General features: G+C 40.2%; 2 protein-coding genes across 2 annotated transcripts in view; one reads left to right on the forward strand and one right to left on the reverse strand.

Annotated features, from left to right (window-relative positions):
• Positions 1 to 9,392: 9,392 nt before the first annotated feature.
• LOC103525795 (riboflavin-binding protein) lies at positions 9,393 to 22,154 on the reverse strand. The gene is made up of 6 exons (XM_030454797.1): positions 22,077 to 22,154; positions 21,082 to 21,270; positions 20,268 to 20,367; positions 18,784 to 18,912; positions 14,754 to 14,865; positions 9,393 to 9,744 (listed from the first exon to the last, which is right to left on the reverse strand). Exons 2-6 carry the CDS (start codon positions 21,218 to 21,220, stop codon positions 9,508 to 9,510), a joined length of 717 nt encoding a protein of 238 aa, XP_030310657.1. The 5' UTR covers positions 21,221 to 21,270; positions 22,077 to 22,154; the 3' UTR covers positions 9,393 to 9,507.
• MAST2 (microtubule associated serine/threonine kinase 2) overlaps positions 9,710 to 23,590 on the forward strand; it is a 202,771-nt gene continuing 188,890 nt past the window's right edge. The window contains exon 1 of the mRNA XM_030454793.1: positions 9,710 to 9,723. The gene's annotated coding sequence lies outside the window, so the exon portion shown is untranslated. The remainder of the gene's footprint in view (positions 9,724 to 23,590) is intronic.

Raw genomic sequence — 23,590 nt, forward strand, 5'->3', positions numbered from 1 at the left:
GGCCTCTCATGAGGCTTTTCTCATGATTCTGCATTTCACTGTAATAACTTTGAAATGTGCTTCTAGAAGGAATCTGAATCATGGTACTCTCTGAGGACCATTGGTTTATCTTTCATCAGCATTTCATTCTTGACAGTAGAGTGGTAAAATTACGTTCCAAACCGTCCTTAAAAAAATACCCATAGAAAGCGTAGATCTAGATAGAAAAATAAGGTTTCTGCAAGCACACACATTCGGACTCATGCTGATATAACATGGTATAAATTTTAAGCTAGGCTAATATGTGTTGAGATTTTTCTTTCACTGATGAATCAGTAAAAGAAACCAGACCCCTCTCGCACTGACGTTTTATTCATCGGAAGTGGCCTGTGAGTAAAAGGCTTAGAACTCTCCTAAATGCCAGTGGCTCAGGCGCTGGCTGATGTCAGCTGTTAGACACTTGGCCAGTACTAGGATTTCACGCCATAGTGTTAAATTTACAGACAGAAAATCGCGTTGCTGGAACTGCTAATTTTGCCCTGAAGGCCTGTCCTGGACTTTATTAAATGTGGTTGAATGGTTCTGTCTCCAGAAGAGGGCACTGCATCTTTCTTCTGGAACCAGGCAGAATATGTACAATATGGAGCTAATCCTGCCGTACACTATTGTGCATTTATCAAACCAAGATGCAGATTTTCAAGAATAAGTCTGAAAGTACATTTGGCAGTGTGAAATTCCATGAAATGAGGAGACTTTTGATTAACTAACACTGAGAATGACCGGCCATTGCAGTGAAGGAATTAAAATTATCTTCAGTTCTAATTTAAAGGGCTCCTAACATGTTATTTGCCAAATAGCCAGCTGAGTGCTGTCTGACACATGGGACAGGTGACAAGAAATGCATGCCCTGTGCAGCGTGTCCACTGCTCATGACTCCTCACAAGTGCTGCTGTCACTACCAAAAGCCCTCAGTGAGAAGACCCTCACAAACTCACAAAAGCCTCAAATTCAGACTCTCTCTTGAAACCCCTCTGTGCTGTGCCAGAGTGCCGTGAAGCATTGCAGTCCTTATGTTATCGCCCAGATGCCCATGGCTGCTCAGATTTCCCTGGCTGAACTCAGGAAATCCTTTTCAGATGCCTGGAAGATGTTCTGCTGAGCGGCAGATGGTGCTCCTTAAATCAAATCCTGCAGATGGTGCTGTTTCTACAGGATGATGCATTTGAAAAAAAAAAAAGAAAAATGGGTGGTTAAAAGCTGTTGCGTGTGCTGTAGTCCTCTGTTAGAGGAACATTTTCGCTAGATCTAAGATGCTTTGTTCTGATTTTTGTGTTTTGTTTTTATTATTATTTATTTATTTATTTATTTTAGTGAACTCCACAAAGAGGAGGGACTTTTGTTCTCAAAGAAACCAAAAGGCAAGTAATTAATTTGAAAGTGCAGTTTTGCCTTTGTGTCTCAAGCCTGTCTGTAATCCCTAGAGCTCTGCGGATCATTTCAACTTAGAATTCCAGCAGTATCCTTACCATGCTTGGCTGCTAAGGTTTTCTCCTGCAGAGGAGACATGAGACTCAGGCCTTGACTGTTTGTAGGTACAGCAAACCCTGTGGGATCTTTTGTGGTAGGGAGTCACTTTCCATGAAAGTCAACCAAAATGTGCCATGTCACATTCCTCCCCCAGTTTCAATGAGTTTGAAATCTTCTAAAGATTCCCATTCTAAACTGTTGTGCATCTCTGCTCTTTGTCCTCTGTCTAGAATCTTTCAGTGGTATGGTCAGTTGCTATTTTAATTACTAATTACCTGTTGTATTGACTGCTTGTATTTTAATGCACTTCACCTATCAGATGAGAAGTGCTGGACAGCCTCACCAAAAGGGAAAGGTGACAAAACCTTTATAGGTGACAACTGGTTTTGCTCCAGTTCCCTAAGCTTCATAGGGACTTGATCTCAAATTTCTCCTAGGGAAGCCAAAATTGCAGAAGTAGAGACCCACCAAGAGTTTATAAGGATAAAAAAATGTCTCTAGTGTACAAAGCTATATCTCTTACACTTCTAACACACCTTCTCTCTGTTCAGGCCCTGGTGTCCCGTTTGCTCTGGATGCCACTGCATGCCCGAGGCAATGTAATCTGTTGATGCACAGTTTAGTGGAGTGATTGTGTTATGTGATGAATTTGCAGTCTCTAGTTGGAGTAAGATGAGAGAAACTGCTGGAGTTCCTGCTCATGCACCATGGAGGAGAGAGGAGGCTCCCTAGGTACTTTCAAGGTATTCCTCAAAGACAGTGGTGGTTAAGCCTTTAGCACCCCAGTGGGACTGGTTATCATGTTGTCTACTCAGTCAGTCTAATGAGGACTATATTCTAATTAGATACTCACATAAACCTGTTGTCAGCTTCTGTTTTCATATTTTACATAAGCTACAGTGGATGAAGAAGCTTCCGTTCAGGTCTGATGTTTCCTGTCTCAGCTGGTAAAGGCATTGTGCTTCACAGTGAGAAAACATTTTCCAGACTTAAGCCAGGCATGAGAATACTTTCTCTTGGAGGGCTTGGGCCAAGCCCAAGAGCTATTACCTTAATTCCTGTTAGTGTTAATAAATCTTGGTGATTATGTGTGTGTATGTGGGGTAGGGGTCTGGAACTGGCGCTCTGATGGAAAGCAAGAGGAGTTTCCAAAGCTCATTCTTCTGCACAGGCAGCACATGAATAGAGGGCTACTGGCAAGATGGTGATGGATCTGTGCATTTGTCAGCTTACTTGTTAATGGCTGGGGAAACTAAAACTCACGGAGCTGCCATGCTGAATGGTTTCTCCTCTCCTTTTTCTCCTTTCTCTCCTTTCTCTCCTTTCTCTCCTCTCCTACTCCTCTCCTCACCTCTTCTCTCCTCTTCTTTCTTCTTTCATCTTTAGAAGCCTTTGTGAGCTTTTTTGTCTATTTTGGAATTTGTAATTAAGTATTTTTATCACTTTCACTGTAAGAATGATTTCAGGTAAGGATGACATTAAGGAAGCTGCCTGATATCAGACTTGTCTGGCTTGTCTAGCCAGACACAGTCTTGTATGTATATATATATGTATGTATCCACATTCTTGTAATGGGTATTGAGAAACTCTTCTGAGTATCCATGTGGCACCAAAGGTACTGAGGAGCAGGCTGTGCTAGAGTCCAGCTGACTGGAGTGGTGCCTTCCAATGACCAACCATACTCCAGGGAGCCATTTGGCAGGCAGGAAAAGTGGGGAGTGTGTCTGAGCTGCAAGAGCCTCTAAGGGAATGTGACATTGCCAGTGAGTAATGCACAGATAATGGCTTGGCATTTCAGCAGCATGGGCAATATTTCACTGCCATGTGCTCCAGGCTTCACCTTCACAATAGTGTTGGGTAGAAAGGTGATTGGTGTATGATAAAAAGTAAGAAACAAAGGAAAAAAAAATGTTTTCAGTCTTAAAGTATGCCCTAGCAATGAAAGGATTGTGTCATCTGACTTAGTTATGTGGAGAGGTTTGTATTCTGGGTACACTTACCTAGCAGGAAGTTAGGAGAAATTCCAGTGAAACTGGGAATGTTGTGCAACATGCATGGCTGCAGTTCCACACCAGTTAGAAGGTTCTTGTGTTTAAGCCATAGATCTGGAGCAATTCCAGGCAATTTGGCTTGAAGTAAACATCCTGGATGCAGTATGTCAGATACTAACACACTATTGTTTTAGTCTTTCTCATTTCTCCTGTGGGAGTAATCATTCCATGAAGAAGGAAAGTGATCTAATGAGAGAATTAACTCAAGAGCTTTAACATTGAATTAATCACAGCTGCCTGAAAGGGGAACCAAGGCAAACTCCACAGAGAGCTCGCTGAGTTTTCAAGGAAGGAGGCCAAGAGAATACTGAGACTCGGGTAGGAGTTGGTGATCCAAACAGAGGCAGGATGGGATGCTCTTAGTAGCTCAAGGGAAACAACACTGTGCAGCAGTTTCCCTCCTCATTTCTCTGAGAGGTTAAGTCTCAGTAGTAGAGAATCACTTCAACTTTTTATTGGAGATGTTGAACGCTGCCAGATTGTTGGAGTCTGATCCTTGCTATGTCTTCATACTTATCTGGAGCAGATGACTGATTTTATAGATTGGCTCTTCCTTCACTGTTGTCTAAAATTGTCCTGAAGCTTCACACTGACTTAGACCTGCTCACTAAGGTGACTTAATCACCAGTGCAGTCTTTTTTGCCAAAAGGAAAAATTAGCTGTGCTTGAGAATTATCAGCCCTTGGGCACATGGGTCTTTTAGTCTTACCATTAGCAAAGTTTGGCTGTGTTTCAAATTGTAATCCAAATCCTAATGCTTTTTGGACTCTTTACTTAACTCTTCTAAATTGCTGTTTTCCCTTGGATAATAGAGTAGAGCAAACACACAACAGACCCATGAGCTGTCTAGAGCATGCAAACAGTCTGAACAGAAAAAAGGAAGGAAACCAACCAGAAAATATGCATAAAATCAGCTAATTTTATTCCCTTTATTTTATATACTCATTAGATATATACCAGGAACATGGTTGCCCTCTTAGAAGGTATTGCACTTGTGGTGACAGAGCCTGTGAGCTGATTTTACTGAGAAGAGTTAAATTCTGCCTGATACCCACCACATTCCACAGCCTCTGTGTGCAGTGGGGTCATTCCAGAAGCAGCACTTCTCTGGAATGTGGGATACGTCATGAGCTCCATGAGTAACTCTTCATAGGGCTTCTGTAGGCCCTGCATCTGCCTTCCTTCTGAGTCAGGACATCCAGGGCTCCACATACACTGAAGCCTTAAAAGATTAAAACTTCCCCAGAGTAACATTTCAATTGTAAATGTCACAGGCTGATAGCACTCATTCCAGCTCCTTGGCTGTTCTGCTGTTCCCTTGCCAAGTTTTTACTATGATTATTTTCTTCCTTTATTTACCTTTCCTCAGTGCAAGCAGTTTTCACCTCCCTTTTCAGAATATCACATTTGGGATCTTGGATTATTTCTTTGGTTAGAAAGTTTTAATTCTAATTTTGTCCTTCAAAGTGCTTGCAAAATCTCTGCTTCATTGTCTGAGTAAACAGAAGTGTTGACTAGAATCAGAACAGACTCTTTGGGATTCTTAACAGAAGAACTGTCTGAGTTTAATGACAGCATACTCATAATATTATTTTAATATATTTTTAACTGGTTGTGCACCTCTGTTATGGTGGTTTTGTTTTTTCCATTTTTTTTTCCATTTGCTTATCAGAATGTCACATCGTGTGTTTTCAAACCCATTAAAAAGCCACATGTCACCCACAGCTTTCCCTTTTTCTGCAGGCTGTTTGCCTCTCATCATGGAAAATTATCCTGTTTTGACATAATTTTTCTTAAATAATCTAACAATTATTATTATTATGACTTCGTTATCCTTCAAGGTGCATGAAAATGCATTGTCTAGTAACTTGTTTTTTTGGATGCTCAGGTTTTTGCAATCTTTTATTTCATGAAATTTCTTTTATAATTTTTGCGTAATAACTTTTGCTGAAGGATTACCTTACAAAGCACAACTCCATTTGCAGTGTGAAATAAGATTCTGAAACAGAACTTGTCTGTACTAGTCCTAGTTCTGCAATTCTTGTAATGATCAGATAAGTCTCTTACTGACTCTCTCCCACTGACTCAGTTTGCTTCTCATTACTTATTTTCCTCTCAGGTAATATTTTGAGGATAATGAATATTTATAAAATGCTCTGAGTGAAACCTGCACATGAAAAATGCAACAGAAGTTGAAAATGTCATCATTACTGCTGCTTTTTATTTTTTTAAAAGGAAGCTATAATGCAATCAATATCCGTGGAGAATTGTGAACTACAGAAATAGAGTGAGGACTCTAAAGGTACTACAAGAACTTGTGGCTGACACAACAAAACTGAAGGTGAAAACCACTGAGTAACATGATGAAGAAAGCTTTGCAGTGCCCAAGGTACAGTGGGCAAGTTTTGTTAATTATGCTTAGTATTGAAATATATGCAGGGTAAGGTATTTGTATTGCAGAAAGATGATGAAATTCTTTTCAGGCTGCAAGTAATTAAAGATGAGGTTCACCATTATAAGGAATGTTAATTTTAAAGCAGAAGGCTCAGATAACCTGTACTGAAGAGCTATAACAGAACTGTCAAGAGAGATGTAATTTTTAATAACTCCTGGTATTTCAGTGAAACTTCAGAAGGCTTGGAGCATCGTGCCAATGTTTAAGGAAAGAAAACTAAATAAACAGAGTAAGCAGGATGACCCAGCAGACTGTGTTATGGTTAAGGTGACACCAGTCCCTAGTAGCACAGTACAAAAGCTGAAACTTAGCCAGGTAGTAAATAAATCAATAATTGGCAATAATTTTTATTTTATCAACATTGTCTTGTTGATAAATCCAATTTAACTTACTGATAAAGGTTGGAAGTCTGTTTCCTAGAGTTTATTGTTGGAACATATTACACAACATACTTCACAAAGCATTTGATCTGCTGCTGTGACATTTTGATAAAGATCCCAGGTGAGATCCCAGTGTCAATAAACTCAGGGGTATTTCAGCTGTCTTGGCCAAGATGGGTCCAGAGTCAGGGGATGTGCTTTTGAGCTGTGATGAGTTGTGGGCACTCACCAAGTCCAGTCAGCATTACCTGGAGATGTCTGCAATTATCAGTAACTTGGATCTTTCTTTTCCCTGGTTCACCTCCAAGCTGTATTGTTGTAGTCTGGTTTTTAGTGACTTGTGTTATTTAAAATTTTCCTTCATCTGAGTTGTCCTACTCTTTTTGTAAATGTAAAATCACCACTGAGAACATTTCTGAGTGACACAGAGACTGTCTGGGAGGTAAATTACTGTGAGTATAAAGCAGCTAAACAGAGCAAGCAATGGCTCCAGATAGCTGGGCTATTTACATGAAGATTTTGTAAAACAATCAAGTGCAAAGCAACGAGCAAAAGAGCTAAGATCACAGTTCACACTTCTCGGATGAGGGAGCTGTACAGTGGAAAAGAGTAATGGCAAGAAAAAAGCACAGAATTGTGACACGTGGGCACTGGAGGCATGCAAATAATCAGAATGATGCTCTTGTAGACATGGGCAGTGCCACTGGGGAGAAGTGCATAGAGAAGCAGGGACATGGTGCTTTATGTCACCCTTCAGTCACCCTGAAGACTGACATGAAGTATGGCTCTGATTTATACGATTTAGGAAGGATTTTCATGACTGGAGAAGGTACAGAGGAGAACCATAAGTATGATTTAAGGGGAGAGGGAATGTCTTACAATAACATATGTAAACTAAATGGAGCTAAGATAGAGCCAATTTCTAAGAAGCAATTTGATGCAGTGTGGATGCTGCTGAGCAGAAGAGCAATGCTGACTATTGAAGAGCTCTTTAATACACCAGGCCTTAACAAAAACCTATGGCTGAAAGCTGAAACAAGAAGTGTTAAATTAGAGAGAATCTCTAACACTGAGGAAACAAATTATCAGGTGCATTGGACAAGTCTCTATTTGGAGTTTTAAATAAGACTGAAAGTGTTTCTGTATGCTAACTTGTATTTGAGTGAAACATTTCTGGATCAATGAAAGAATGATCAAGAAGACTATTTCTATGCTAGGAACAACTGAGAAGTTGTTTTTTGTTTGGGGTTTTTTTTTTGGCTTAGAAGAGAGATGACCTAATGGAAATATGGTAGCTCTGCAAAACTTTTGGGGTCACCAAAGAGTTAAATGCTTTGCTGAGGGTAGGTCATGAGTCAGTGTGAAAGTTATGAGTAGGAGTTAGTAGTTTTGGTCCCTTAGCTGCTGTAGAATCCAGTGCTGTTCAAGAACATGCAATAACCTGTTTCATGGGTTGTACTGAAACTAAGCATGGAAGAATTGTTTGTTGAGTGTGGTTTCAAGAGTAATTTAGCCAGAGTAAAGAGGATAAAGTAGAATAGGGAGAAAAAGAGCTGAGGCATGGGCAGAAATAACTGTGCTAGACTTAGCAAAGAATAATGAAGGAAATCTTTAGCCACGGTGATACAGATGAAGTTGGTGTTATGGCAGTGAGAGGGCAATAATTAATTCTTGAATTCCGAGCTCAACAAAATAAAAAGCAAGAAAATTTCTGCTTTGATCCAGGTGGAATAAAGGACAGGACAGAACAAAATTAGTGAAATAGGGAGAAAGGGACTGTTAGAACTCTACAGAAGACAAAATTCTTGTTCTTTCTTTTCAAACAGTAGAACAGACAAATTGAGTTAGCATGAAATACAGATGTGGCAAAATATTGTTCTAAAAACAATTCAGTGCTGGTAGGAATTAGTCAATTGTTAAATACACTGAGAAGCTGGTTGGAAGCAGAGCATGACCTAATGAGTCTAGCATTACAATTGCAGCTGTGTGAAACCATTCAAATAAATAAAGAGCCCAGTGAAGAAGGTGTGCTGGATTTTTAAGATTCTCCTAATTTAACAGGATGTGCCAAGTCATTGTTTTAACTGTGGGCCAGATCTTTAACTGCAGTAAGGTTCCTAGCTCCGTAGTAAGCACTGAGATTATGCTGATTTTCACAGTTTGATAATCTGACCCCCCAAAATAAATTCTTCTCATTGTTTCCTTGGTAATACCACTCTGAAAGCCTGTACAGAATGGCACAGACCTATCCATTCTACAGCCCTGTTAATGTATGCATATATAGGTGAAAACAGCATTTCATTCATCCTTACCTCACAGGCCCCTCCAGGGAGGGGGATTTTGGTTTTCCCTTGACTGTAACAGTGCTGCTAGAAAGCAGAATTACTGATTGGAGAAACCCAAGTGTCTTCCCTGACACTTCTCTTGTCAGAGATCATTCTTTTTGTAATCGTTCAGTGGGATTAATTGCACACAAAGTTATGCTTCAGATTAGTATTGTAGGAGTTGTTTGTATTGCTGTTGTTTAAGGTAAAAGCCCAATGCATCAGACTGTGCATTCTGTATACTGGAACACATGGATCCAGGGATTTATCTGGTACACCAGAATTCCCTGGTTTTCAAGTATGTTGTTGAGATACAACATAAATACATTTTCAGTGGTCAGTAGCCAAACTCACTGACTTATTTCTGCCTGCAGCATTTTTTCTCTATCTGAGAAGCACCTGGCACAGAGGAACTCATTACAGGAATGCTATGTGCCTCTGCTAATGAAGGATTTGGGTTGAAGATTGGGTCCATGACTGACATGGCCTTTCAGAGGTCTCTAGTTCTCACTGTTCCACCTTAAATCAGCAGGAGCTGCCTGTGCTATTCTCTTTGAAAGTCAACCCCTGGATGTTACCTTTAGGCTTTTAGCTGCTCAGTTCAAGTCACAAGATTACACCTGTGCTAACCTGTCTGGGAGCTTTGTGATGCAGATGCAAAAACATCAGAGAAAGGTTAATATAACCAGCCATTGATTTATTGTGTTCTAGAAAGGAAGGCAGGCTGGCTTGATTCCCTCAGTCCAGCCTCCACCACCATTTCTCTTGTCCTGATATACATTCGCTGGCTTTTATCTTGTCTGTTCCCCTTCCTCTCCCTTTAGTTTCTCAAACTTCCGGAGTTTCCTTTGGCAGGCACGTTCCTCACTGCTGCTGATGCTGGAGCTTTCCTCTGAACTCTCCGAGAGCAGATACTTCATTGCAATCGTGTCCTTCTCGTTCATTTGCAAGCAGAGGCAGGAGGATTCACTCATCTTAAATGACTCACCCCACATACTCTGGCACAGGTCAGTCCCGTTTGCATACATCTGTGTTTCAGAACCAGAAATGCATCAGTTACATTTAAGAAGAACCGAGTTAAAATCAATTTGTATTGAACTGATAAATGTTTATAAACTTTTAAAATCGGGACGAGATTATAAAAAAGGAGTCTGCAGTTATCCACTCTTTCTCTGTGCCGCGTTTCATCACTTCTAAAATATCTTGAAATGTTATTCAGTCCTACCACTGGCAAAAGAGATTTGCCTATTGTGAGAGCAAGTCATTACACAAAGTGCAAAGTGATCAACAGCCAACCTTTTGTTTGCACCCAGGGGCTGACAGCCCAGCCAGCTTTCTGGGTCTGGCAGACCCAAACTGTGTGTGAGAGGCTGTACAGCTCGTAACATGTCAGGACACTCTGACATATCTTGGGATCTGAGCAGTGCTGAAGGTGCCAGACTGTGTTTTGAATGTGGGAATCTTTGTACCTACAGTCTAGAGGCAGCCCAGCAGAGTCACAGCTCTGTGGGATCTCACTGTGCTTGCTGCAGTACAATGACTGGGCAGGACCTCACAGACAAAGAGAAGGGACATAGCTGAGAAACTGCTTGAAGAAAAGAAGTTTTCTTCAATCATCAGAAGTGCTGTGTCTAGCTGTGCAATGAAAGATTCAAGAAATTGTAAACTGCAGCTTCTTGTACCCTCTTCAAGTGAATCTGCCCTGTCCTTGCTACTACATAATTTTGTAAGGCCTGTGTCATAAGATCTGTGCAGCCACATAACCAAGATGTTTTTTGTTTGCCAAGCTCACACTGTGACAACCTTCTGTCTGCCCAGTTTGAGTTTGCCTCAAAAACTATTGGCTCAGGAGATATCACATCCAGCTCCAAAGTGGGCAGGAAATACTCTGTCTTGCCTGCAGTTGTCAGATGTGTTTGTGGGTGAAGTTTAATCTTCTGTGTTTCTGTAAAGGAAGCTTTAGGTACTCCCAGAAACAAAGCTAAGAATGAAGTTGAGGGTGGGAGGAGTAGAAGCCTTGGAAATTAAGCATTGGGAGTATTAATGACTGAAACATTGGACCAGGCAGCAGGACTGGTGAGCTCTGTTGCTGACTGGTTCACCTTAACCATGTCACCATTGTCTCTCTGAAGGAAGCTGTATTTCATCTGCAACAGTACAAGCAGTCCTTGCACACAATGCTTATTCTTAATCCTATGGTGGTTCTCTTGGTGCTGGTGGAAATTATTCTGGATGATGTGCTGCTTTACTGTCATTGTCAGCTCATATAAAAATGTGAAACTGAATCTTAGAGAAGGCCCTCTGTGATTAGGAGATTTCTATTTGTAAACTGCTCTGTGTGCAAAAAAAGAAAAAAAAAAATACAGATTTAATTCTATTATAAGGATGTAGGACTGAGCATCTGTAGTCCTGCAGCTTCTGCTTCATCTGTTTTCCATAACAAATTATTCTTATGAGATGTCTCCCTGTCTCCCCAAATGCAAAACTATGCTGACCTGTGCAGAAAACCAGATAAGAAATAATAATCATTTCTTTTGCCTTAGAAATCTATCCATTGAGAATAATACAAATTCCATTGCAAATAGCCCCAAAGAGTTACACACCATCTCTGTACTCTGTAAAATAGCTTTTCAGTTTACACCATCTCCTGCAAGGGCTTCTCCATGGGTGCTGCAGGTGCTGAAGGAGAAGTGTGGAGGTTGGCAGCTACACTGGAAGCAGTGAAGAGCTGCTGTATCTAGTGCTCTTGTATTCTCAAGGTAATCAGATTTCAGATGTTTCTTTCCCACTATTCTTGTGTTTCTAAGCAGTATTGGACATTTTCTTACAGCTCCTGTACAGTTTCTGGATTTCTACCTGCTTTTAGCCAATCATTTCAGAAATTACTGAAAGCTGTCATGTGAGTTTTCTTAGGTCTGTAGGCAGCAGATCTGGCTACATTTTATTCTTGTGTCCCACAGGTTCTGTACCATGTTTTCATGGTATTCTGCTTAATAAACTAGTGGTTTTAATTTAACCTTCCTCCTAACTCTGCTTAAAGATCAGCTGGAATGCTGCAGCAAACAAAGAGTGCACACAGCCCATTTGCTAAACATGTCTGTAAATTACTGGAAAGGATTCTGATTCTTCAGTTTCTTGGAAAATGTTCTAGTCTGTGCATTAACATTGCTTGGGGAGCACTCAGCTGGGAGAACAATGACAAAATGTGCCTCATTTTAGCCAGGCTAAAACTGGCCGTGATCCATTGTGCACTCTTAATATTCTGCATTTGTTCCAAATAGTCCTCACAGCCACTTGCATATGTCAAATGTGGAGCTGCTGATTGCTTCTCCTGATGAGCTGCGGGCATCAAAAGAAAGGAAGCCTCTGGCCACAGTGTGCTGACATTGGAGAACCCTTGGTGCTTCTGGGTAACAGGAACTTTCTTTTCCATGAGCTGAGTCCAAACCAAGCGAGTCCAGTGTTTGTATATTGTGTAATTTTCATAGGGGAATTGTGTTTTTTCAGTTTCTCTGAAGAAACTTCATCTTTATTCTTACTTACCATGCAAGCCTATTTTTGGTCAAAAACATGGGCAGTTTAGGGTGTGGTTCCTTTTAGTTTAGGAATAGCAGTGCCTGCGTTGAGTGATAAGAGCTCTGGATTAGCTGCATGTTTTTCCCTACAGAGGGTATATTTTCTTTAAGAAATAAATACAGGGGAATTCAAGGTTAAAAACTGCTATCTCTGGACCAGGGACAGCTTGAACAGGGACTGGAGATTGCTTACAGACATTATAATTTCATTTTTCAATTCATCTGGAACTACTGATGATTTAAGCACATCTGGAAAACTAAGCTGTAAGTTTCTGCAGCCCGTTTATTTTTTGGCCACCTTCCTGAGCCTGCTGATCAGTGTCACCCTTGCAAGGCAGACACCAATCCTGCACTAACTGGACTGTGACTTCAACTTATATCAGTTGCTGAACTGACTTCTGGAAGCACATGCACTTGAATTTAATTCAAAACAATGAATCTGGGATCTCTGCAAGCCTTACTACCAGTCCCTATGCACTACCCTTTCATTTTATTTTCTTTTGTAATTTGGACAGTTTTCATGGACTCAGTTAAGTTAAACTGTTAAAAATATTCAGATAAATGCAGCAGTTTTGAGCTGCATTATATTGCCTTGATGCTAAACTTAATTGAGTCACCAGAAGAAACCCTACCTGACTCTTGAAAGTAGATTGGGTTCCAGGCAACCTTGCTCCTATAAAGTCTTGTCAGTTCTCATTTTATACACATTTGTTCATAAAATTAATTATGTCAACTATTTAACCTTCTCAGAAAGATGGGATGAGCTCTCAGAAAGCTTGTCAGTGCTGCTCTTCAACCATGAGAGTTATATAGAACAAAATAACTCTGCCTAGCCACTGACTGACACATCAAAGATAGAAAAGGTCTGTGGAAAACAAAATTAATACAATTAGAAAAATGTCAGGATATATGGATTTGGAGGGTAGAGAAGGACTTGACTATAGAATCATTATTTGTGTTGGAAAGGACCTTAAAGATCACCTGGTTCCCTGCTATGGGCAGGGACACCTCCCACTAGATCAGGTTACCCAAAGCCCCATCCAACTTAGTCTTCAACTTCCAGGGAGAGGGCACCCACAACTCCTCTGTGCAACCTGTCACTGTGTCTCACTACCCTCACAATAAACAATTTCTTCCTTATGTCTAATCTAAATCTTCCCTCTTTCACTTTAAAACCATCCCCCCTTGTCCTATCACTACATGCCCTTGTAAAAATTCCTTTTCTATCTTTCCTTTTGCCTCATCAGGTAGTGGAAGACTGCTGTAAAGTCACCCTGGATAACAAGGTAAAATAGAGGAAAGAGCAAAGATAGGCAAGAAAACCTTAAAAATTCCTTTGTGACTTTGGGACTTGCATCCCAATTTTAAAAAACAGAGGTAAAGCCCCACATTGTGTAAGTTACCTTGTAAAATGCATCTCAGTGTCTCTCTGGCATGAACAAAGCTCACTTATCCTTCACTTTCTAAACCCCACTATGGTTAAAATATCAATGCTACTTGAACTTTTGTCTCACAAGTGTTACGAACCACTTTATATTACATATAAAAATCCTTAGATTAAGTGATGTACATAAATAGAAATATTTTAAAATGCATATACTTTAAAAGTCCGATGTGGGCATGGCTTAGAAACTGCTGAAGCAAAACCAGTTCACTTGATGCATTTTCACAGAATCACAGAATCAGATGGGCTGGAAAGGATCTGAGATCATCAAGTCCAACCCTTGATCCACTAGCACTGTGGTTACCAGACCATGGCACTGAGTGCCACATCCAGTCTCTTCTTGAAAACATCCAGGGATAGAGAATCCACCAGCTCCCTGGGCAGCCCATTCCAATGCCTGATCACCCTCTCTGTAAAGAATTTCTTCCTAATATCCAACCTAAACCTCCCCTGGCAGAGCTTAAGTCCATGCCCTCCTGTCCTACTGATAGCTACTTGGGAGAAGAGACCACCCCCCACCTGTCTCCAATCTCCTTTCAGGGAGTTGGAGAGAGCGATGAGGTCTCCCCTGAGCCTCCTCTTCTCCAGGCTGAACACCCCCAGCTCCCTCAGCCCTTCCAGGGCTTGTGCTCCAGTCCCTTCACAGCCTCCTTGCTCTTCTCTGGACCTGCTCCAGCACCTCCATCTCCTTCCTGAATTGAGGGCCCCAGAACTGGACACAGGACTCGAGGTGTGGCCTCACCAGGGCTGAGTACAGGGGCAGAATCCGTTCCCTGGACCTGTTGCCCACGCTGTTCCTGACACAGGCCAGGATGCCATTGGCCTTCTTGGCCACCTGGGCACACTGCTGGCTCATGTTCAGCTTCCTGTCAATCCAGACTCCCAGGTCCCTTTCTACCTGTCTGCTCTCCAGCCAATCTGTGCCCAGAGTGTATTTTACAACCATATATTAAAAGAAAAAATAAAAAAAGCTCTCTTAATGCCATTTTTTCTGTTCCAGACAGTCAGGTTGTCTTACCTCACTGTATGGAGTACATTTATTCTTACAGTGGTTTTCTCCACTTTCATCCCATTCCCAGTCTGTCAGCCAGTTATGAACACATATGGAATCATCTTTGCAGGCTTCATACCTTCAGGGAGATCAGTGTGGAAGATAGAGTTATTTGTCTCATGGTTTCTTTTCTGTGGACTCATATTCAGCTCACATAATCTCCATGGGCTATGCTAGTAACATTGCATAATTGCACAGTGCAGCTTAGCAGCAGTTTTACAAGAAATGTGCACATTATCTTAGCTTGACATATGCATAAACTCTGAGCTGTCCAGGAAGACCTGAATCCCAATGAAAACTAAACAGTTTACCCACTATGTTTTACACTCACAGGCTTAGCTGAAGGGCTGATGATCTGAGTAGCAACACAGATTCATGCAGTGCTTCCTGCTTGGTTATGTTTATTGATGTGACTGAGCAGAGGAAATTGTGGGAGGGAATTTCATGGATGCTGATGTTCAATACTGTGACAGAGCAAATGAGTGCTAGGAGTGAACTGTCACTTGAGGGTGACTTGAGGGACATGTGGGGAAAGTTTGGATTTATGAATTAATATGGGAAAGGACGAATGATATTTCTTGGGCAAGGAATTTCTGTGAGGGTTGTTCACTTAAATAAGGAAAATCCACAAAACCATATAAAATACTAGGCTGTCAGCCTCAGAACAACTTTTCCAAAGAAGTTAAGCTTGAAGTGAAGAAGGAAAGAAAACAGTCTTATAGGGCATAGAGTTCAAACTTTTAATTTAAGTTATTTTTAACTTGTAAACAGTGATGTAAGAAGAAGCCTATAAATGATCTGGAACAAGTACAGTATGCAACTGGCAGGTCCATGTGGAGAAAGATCTCATGACTTGCCATTATCCTATATAATTTCCTTCCTTCCACTTCTTTTTTATGTTCTACTTCTTGGCTCTTAGCATTCTTAAGTATCACTTTCTGCAAATAAGTTAACATCTACTTAAATTTAGTCTCAATAGCTTCAGGCAGACTACTCACACTGGTAACGGAGGGTGCCAAAACTGTGAGCCACAGCTTTCAAGCAATTAGAGTAGTTCAGCATGGCATTCATAACTAATGACTTTGGATATAGATCGTGTTTGTAGTTTTAAATCTTCAGGGTCATGTTTCCAAAGCTACTTTGATATCAGAAGGGCTGCAGACATACATTTCATTATGAAATATGAGGTTGTCAAGTGGCCACAGAACTATAAGAACTAGATATTGCAAGACATGGATAAGCAAGAAACGTAAGAAAATGCTGAGTTGCACAACATTCACACAGGGTTTCTGGGCTTTTTAGAGGGAGAAAGAAGAGTGAGAGCTGGAGGGTAACTGGGGCCTGAATTATACAGCTGTGGGGCAGAAGACGTATTCTCATGTTCATCAGAGGTGGGCAATGAGCAGCCCTTGAGGCTGAGGAGAGGGCAGGACTGTTTCTTTTGAAATTAGTGGCACCTTGAGTTATACTTTTCAGATTATGAGTATGTATTTCAGAGTTCTACTGAGTTGGGGCACTCATGCTGTGCATCTGCTTTTCTCAGGAATCTGTATTAAATATGTTTGTGGGAATATTTATATTTTTGTTCCCTATTATCTATGGAGTTGTCAGTTTAAGTATTTCCTAATTATAATTATTGCCTAACTGTTGTTATATAAGCAGGTATCAAGGCATGACTCTTATTTTTATGAGTTTTTTTTAGCCCAATGGAAGTAAAGATAAAGCTAAGTGTTTGAAAAATTATGACTTATAAAAAGTCTGATTTCTGCTGCCTGGAAGTGTTTTTTTTAAGCACTACTTTAAACCTGTGAGAAACATAAATACTTAAAAGATACTCCCTGAATATACTAGTTCCCCATGCACAATGGCTGGGATATATAATTTTTTAAAGCTTCTTTTTTCCCCCCCCCCTCGTTTTTTAGAATTAGCTGTTTCTCTTTTAAAAGGCACAGGGACCTTTCACAGGTGGATCAGAAAATGGCTTGTACATCATACTGTTTCAAAAGCAATAGTTTTAGGACTAGTGGGAGCAAGGAATCCTAAGACAATAGGAAGAAAAGGAAGGCCCCAAGCTAGTCAGATGAATTTATTTTAAATGAAGTCACTGCTCGTTCAGAATCCTCTGCACATTTCTGGCCACAAAGACATACAATATGCAGCAGGCACACTCACGGCATGTAGAGAAAGTAGGTCACATCCCTAGCAGTGCTGCAGCACGCTAAAGGGACTCCAGTGAATAGAACATGGAAAAACGTTAATTTAAATCACCAGAAAGAGTAGGAATTCTGTCCAGACTCTTTTCTAGCCTCAGGCCTTAAGGAGGGTGAGGGAGTGGGTTTGACATTGGCATTAGGCAGGCACAGAAACGAGCACGCATGGTACTGGGTCATCGTTACATTTTTGATTCAGGCCAGGCATCTGTGACGCCAAGAGGGGCAATAGATCATTGTTTGGTATTTGTTTAGAGTACACCCTCCTCTCTGCCAGGAGACTCTACCCTGGAAAAGGGTCAGTTTTCTCCTGCACAGCAGCTTTCAGCTACATACACATATATTTTCCAACAAAAGAAGTTAAAGATGCTATGTACCTGGAGGTTCCAGCAATACCCAGGGGACACTGGGGGTTTTTTGCTCTGTAATGTTGACCCACCATATACACCCACTATAAATTTCATATATACTAAGTGTGTTACAGTGTGTATTTTCTTTTGTCTTTACACTTTCACTAGATACAGCAGTTTGGTCATGAATTTGTGTGCTACTTTTTTTTGGGATACATTTGTTTCAACATTGGTATTCTATCACTTTACCTGTTAGATCTATTCTAAAGCTCACTGACAACTCCAATGCTTTAATATCCGAATGCTTTCCAGTTTTTAAAAATATTTGATTCTGAGCTTTGAGATTCTGTGTTCTGGGGCAAATTCAAGGTCTCAGTCTTCATCGTGAAGGAGGTCAATAATCTGGATTCATTTTAGAAGATACTGAGAATTTAGGAAGGAAGACTGCATGGAGTTTAGTAACACAAATAAAATTAATCACTAGAGAAAATTCTAGTGAAGATAGGAAGAACACCAGTCCTTCTCACTATCTTTCATTACAATGCAAGCTGTGCTTCTTGTTTCCTTCTCTGGCACAAAGCAATGGAGATGTATTGAAAGAAAAATGCTAGCAAAATACTGCACTGCACACATGACTTGGACCTTGAAGAGAAGATGGGAGTGCAAATGAATTATGTGTCAATATTATTCAAGCTGAGTGCCACTAGGGAAAACACTGTACAGAGTAGTGCAAGGAAACCTGACCATGTGCTACCATGTGTTCTTTATTTTCTGTGCTTCCAAGAGAAACTATTTTATAACATTTTTAGAAGTATAAAAACAGGTTTCTGTGATTTTCAGAGCAGGCTAAGCGATTCAGACATTCACAGTTCATTACTTTCAAGGGATGCTGTTAAAATCCTGCAGTGTGAACACAGCCTGTGCTGTTTGTACTATGCTTCACACCAATCTAACCACACAGACAAGTTACTGTAGTTACAAGGCTCAACATTAGTGTGGTACTGAATGATATATACATGTCACATTATGACATTATTTAAGATCCAACATCTAAAAACAAGGAGGAGATGGAGGGAGGGAAAGAGGGAAAGGGAGAAGTGTGCTGGATACAGACCACTGAAAAAATCTCATTACCCCACCTGAGTATAAAGCTCCTATGCCAAGACAGGACAGAGAGGTGCTGGGTTGCCCCACTACATGTGTTGCACTCAAAAAATAATGTGGTTCCCTGACAATATCTTTTGGGAAACAAAATCAAATGCTATGATGCCTGCTCATTGCTGCTAATATTTTTAGAAAGGACAGAAAGCAGTGCAACACCACCGAATCTTTAGTGCCACTTCATGGGGAGATTTGTGTTTCATCCACCCACTCAGGTGGCTCTTTGCCACCTGAGTAACACAGGCATATTACAGCTAAATAAAAGCACAAACCTACCAGTCATCACAAAAGCTTTGGCACAAGGGAACAGACTGAATAGCGGCAGCATCGTTCGGATTGATCCAGCGAGAGGCTTGTGGGGAACACCGGTAAAAGCACTCAATTTTCTTTGTGAAATCTTCACAGCTGTGGTGGGTGAGAAAAGCCAAATTTAAGCCTGTTTCTTAGCATCAAGGCTATCACCTCAGCTTTCTAGGACTACTCTGATGTGGATGCAATAGTACAGATCAGGAGAAAAACACTGAAAAGCCTCCTTTTACCCTGTTAAGGTTTAGGTACCAAGCTCATTCCTTTGGTATTATGTGCAGACTCCAACTGTGCAATCACCACAGCCAGCTGAAGAGTCTACAGAAGTTTCCATGCACATTTCAGCCCTATTTGTGTAAGCTTTCCATAAACTTTTGAAGCCTTGAATTTTCCTGGCAGGAACGATTTCAAGCAATAATAAAAAGTAGTTTAAAACTATAGTACAAAACTCCCTCTATGCCGTAGCCTCATGGTTTCACTAATCTTTAGATTTTCCCACAGCCCAGCTGAAATTACTTAAAACACATAGTGCTGCTGCTCTGCTGGGAGTGGCATGCAATAGCTGTTACTTTTGCACATCTGGTTCTGCTTAATTGTTTTGTACTTTCATTCTTTTATTTCTATAACTTGCCATGTTTCACAGCTCTGACATCTAACAGGGTACTAAAAATATAATTACGAAGACATTCTTCATGGTTACAAACCCCACAGGACTACAAGCATTTTTGTTCTAAATATTCAGAAGTTTAACTTCTGGCCTTGTGTGCGTTTTGTTTGCAAGCTTTGATCATCTAGTTGATCTGCTTTCTAAACAAAGGAAGAAGCCTGGTCTGTACTGACTAGGTGTCACACTGGTTGGTTTGTGATGGTTGCTCTGAAGTGTCTGTAGCATGTGGTGTGGTTGTACCGACTGGGTTTATTACTTCTTTGCATTGCTTAGTCTGGTTCTATACTGAAAGCAAACCTGAAAAAATATAAACTTTTTTTGAAAAAATGGCAAAAATCCTTCTGCACAAATAGTACATTCCTAGGGATTCATGGACTTTTGTCAGAGGAGAAGAGCCAGAGATTAAGATGTTAGTGAGGTATGGAGAAAAAATGATGGGAAACCAGGTTGTGTGGCATCATCTCTAGGGCAACCTAGGGACGGTCTATCAGTAACTCCACGGGGAGTTTAGGTTGGATATTAGAAAGAATTTCTTTACGGAGAGAGTGATCAGACATTGGAATGGGCTGCCCAGGGAAGTGGTGGATTCTCTGTCCCTGGAGATGTTTAAAAAGAGACTGGATGTGGCACTCAGTGCCATAGTCTGGTAATTGCCACGGTGGTTCAAGGGTTGGACTTGATGATCTCTGAGGTCCCTTCCAACCCAGCCAATTCTATGATTCTATGTTTCTATGCTACAGCACAGATCTGTTGAAGCAGGACACGGACAACATCAAAGATGACTTACGATTTACTGAGCTGCCCACATCTGTTCCAGTAGCTGTTGTTTACTTTAATTACTGGGGAATGAGCCAATTGCTCTGTGAAGTTTGCATAGCAACAGGAAGCTGTTAGGAATGAAACAGAGATCTTGCAGTAAGGATTTGCTTTAATACTATATTTGGGAGATTCAAAGTGCATGATAAATCTGCTTTAGTCCATAACATGATGATGTCTCTTAGTACCAATAAGCTCCAACATTTCTGGGGCTGGGGATAGCAGGGTAAATGCTAAGTGAGATGGACTGGCATGAACAGGGCTTTGTCAATGTGTGCCCAGAGAGCCCCAGGAATTTTACCAATGTTCTGCCAGTTGTTACATCCTGAAGGATATATGCTAACTTTGAAAGCTACCAAACATAAAAAGGGACTTGAAGAAATGTCCTAAATACTATATTTGACTCACTCTAGGACTTTGATTTTAACCTTTCCCAGTTGGTGTCTTCTACAAGACACTTTACACTTAATCACAATGAGCCAAAGACATCTTTGCTGTAAACTTTTTAAAGCAGATGGGGCTATAAGAAAAGAAAACTGCATCAGAATTACCACAAGGATTTTTAAAAGATAATAAATAAAGCAAACTGGAGTTTTGCAGTAATTTTATTAACCAGAATCTTACTCTTTGTTTGCATGCGGCAAAATGTCAATGAAGGGAGCTTTTCAAATGCAAGTAACAGTGCATCTTATATATTCTTGAGAAATTAAGGGAAGTGCCAAAACAATTAGTGTGTACAAAGCAGTACTTCTAGACTGTATTGGCAAAACTTAATCCACACTTACATTCAGAGTACAGAGTGCATTCATGCAGATTTGGCTCAGGACTTGGCTTTGGTTTGTGGGTGTCCCCCTCCAGACATCCATATTTTTGGCAGGCAGATGACATTATGACAGCAAAGAGGGTGACAGCAAACCTCAACATTGTTGTTCAGTTCTTTTTCTTGTGTGGAGAAAAGTCTATATCCTTTTTTTCTGGGTGAAGACATTACATTAAAAAGAAGGGCTGCTTAACAAAATCTACATATATAATCGAATAAAATACACTCTGCAAAGATTCACACAGAAATATTAAGACACACCCTCCCATTCTCTTTGCTTATATCTGAATACTTTTGCTACGTATTTTTGAGTTTCTGTGGTAGGTGATAAAAGCCATAAATGGTTCAGGCAATTTATGAAAACATTATAATTTTCAATATTTAAGAACATTATTTTCAACTTCCTACACTGACCCGAATTTATCTTTGAACCTTTCCAAGAGACATTCCCTTGCTTCTCTAGAGTTGAAGAAAAGATAGATTAGTTCTAGAACTTGCAGAGTTGTTTTGCATGCTTTGGAAATGACACATTTAATACAGCTGCAAGTGAGTGGTCAGCACCTGAGCTTGATAAACTACAGTGATAAATTACAGCCTTTATTGAAGCTATGATAGTTTATGCTTAAGAATCTAATTCATTGTTTTCTGCCCCTTGGAGAATTTGGTCAAATATGCAAGATAAAAATGTTTTGTCTGAGAAACTAAACTTTCATGAAACACAGCCTACATATTACTGAGCTATATAGATAAATTTAGAACCTGTTACATAAATCAATGCAAAACTATTTATATATGTTACTAATTTGACCCCCCATTCTTTAGTTCAATATCCCTGTTATATTTTTGGAATAATTTGCCTGAATAGGGACTGCAGTTTCTCTATAACCCCAACTTTTCAGATATAAAGAAAACATGTTACAGAAGAATAAAATAGTCTTCATAATTTCTTTGTATTCTCACCTCTTTTGCTTTCCCTCAGGAAAACTTCTCCCTGGAACCAGGAACACAATAAATTGCTTTTCTTATTTTCTACTTTATATATATACCATCTGGCATCAGTGCTCCAGAATTTGTTTGCCCTGGACAAGTTCCTTGACCTTTTGGAATGCTAACATAGATTTATCTCAAAAGCAGATGCAGTGACCAGCACATAATGCCCTTTTATTGCTTGCAGACGTCGACATGATAAAGTGGAAAGTACAAGCATAGGTTAGTATTAAGAAAACAAGAGCTCTTTTAAAAACTAAAGGCAACTAACTCCCCTCCCTGATTTTTTAATGATTAATTTTGTTACTAATTATTAGATTAATTTCTACAGTTTCATGAGCCTTTTATCACAGATTTGGACGTCACTGAATTAGAGACATGAAAAGCAATGCTTCATATTTCAGCCCGACTGGAATAATTTTGATTATAGAACTGAGGATTTCCTTTGTTCATACTGTTATTTTACTGCAGCCCCTGGAAGAAAATCCATGTCTCCCAACTCTCAGGTCACAAGATCCTTTTCTCACCTGCTGCTGTTTGCTTTGGTTGCTTTACCTGCCTCACATGTAGCCTTCAACCAGTATCACAAGCACGATGAAGAACTGCTGCTTGTACCACTGACAGTGATCCCTGACTGCATTTCATGGTGAGATCTGCTCTCTGCAAATGGGATTCTGCATCTGAACATAAAGAATTGCAGAAGGTAGACATGGTGATTACAAATAGTTGTGCTTACTTTCATAGATCAAATCTTGTTGAGTACTCTAAAGAGCAGTACCATTGACTACCTGGCAACTATTTAGATGCAGAAGGGAAGTAATGTATGCTAGGTTTGTGTTTAAAACAGAACACTGTCAGATAATACTCTGGTGCCACTATTTAAAAACTTTTTTTGCTTGAAAAAACATATACTGGTACAGTGGAAGTGCAGTACAAATCTCATCCAGCAAACTCACTGAGCATGATCATAAAACAACCTCTAAAAGCTATAAGCACTGATTCCTATCCCAGCTCTAGTAAATGCCTCAAGGCAGAAGCATTGCTGTCCTAAAAAGATCCATTTCCAGATCAGTGGAAACTGAGCAATTTTTATGTTCCAGAATGAATTTAATGAAGTCAAGTTGGAAGAATGAATTTAATTAAGGCAAGTTTAAAAAGGCATAAAGCAACTGTAGGAGAAACTGAAGTAAATCTAATGGCTTCTTATCCATGCCTTCATCTCATGTGACTTGCTCTGGTGTTGGGTGAAATTAATGGAGCTCTTTGCTGATCTGTAATGTAAAGGATTTGTGCATACTCCTCAGAACTTGGATCTGTGTATTCATACAAAAGAGTGACCACTGTATAATATGAGCCCTCATGTTCAACACCGTGATGTGTGGGTAGGGTAGGCACCCTGGTAAAAAGCACAGAAATAGTACATGGTCTGTGCCTTACTGCTTGGTTTGCATGAAATATCTGCATGCCTGTAAAGGTGTAAGCATGCC

This window comes from Calypte anna, chromosome 8, assembly GCF_003957555.1.
Source record: "Calypte anna isolate BGI_N300 chromosome 8, bCalAnn1_v1.p, whole genome shotgun sequence".
Lineage (NCBI taxonomy): Eukaryota > Metazoa > Chordata > Aves > Apodiformes > Trochilidae > Calypte > Calypte anna.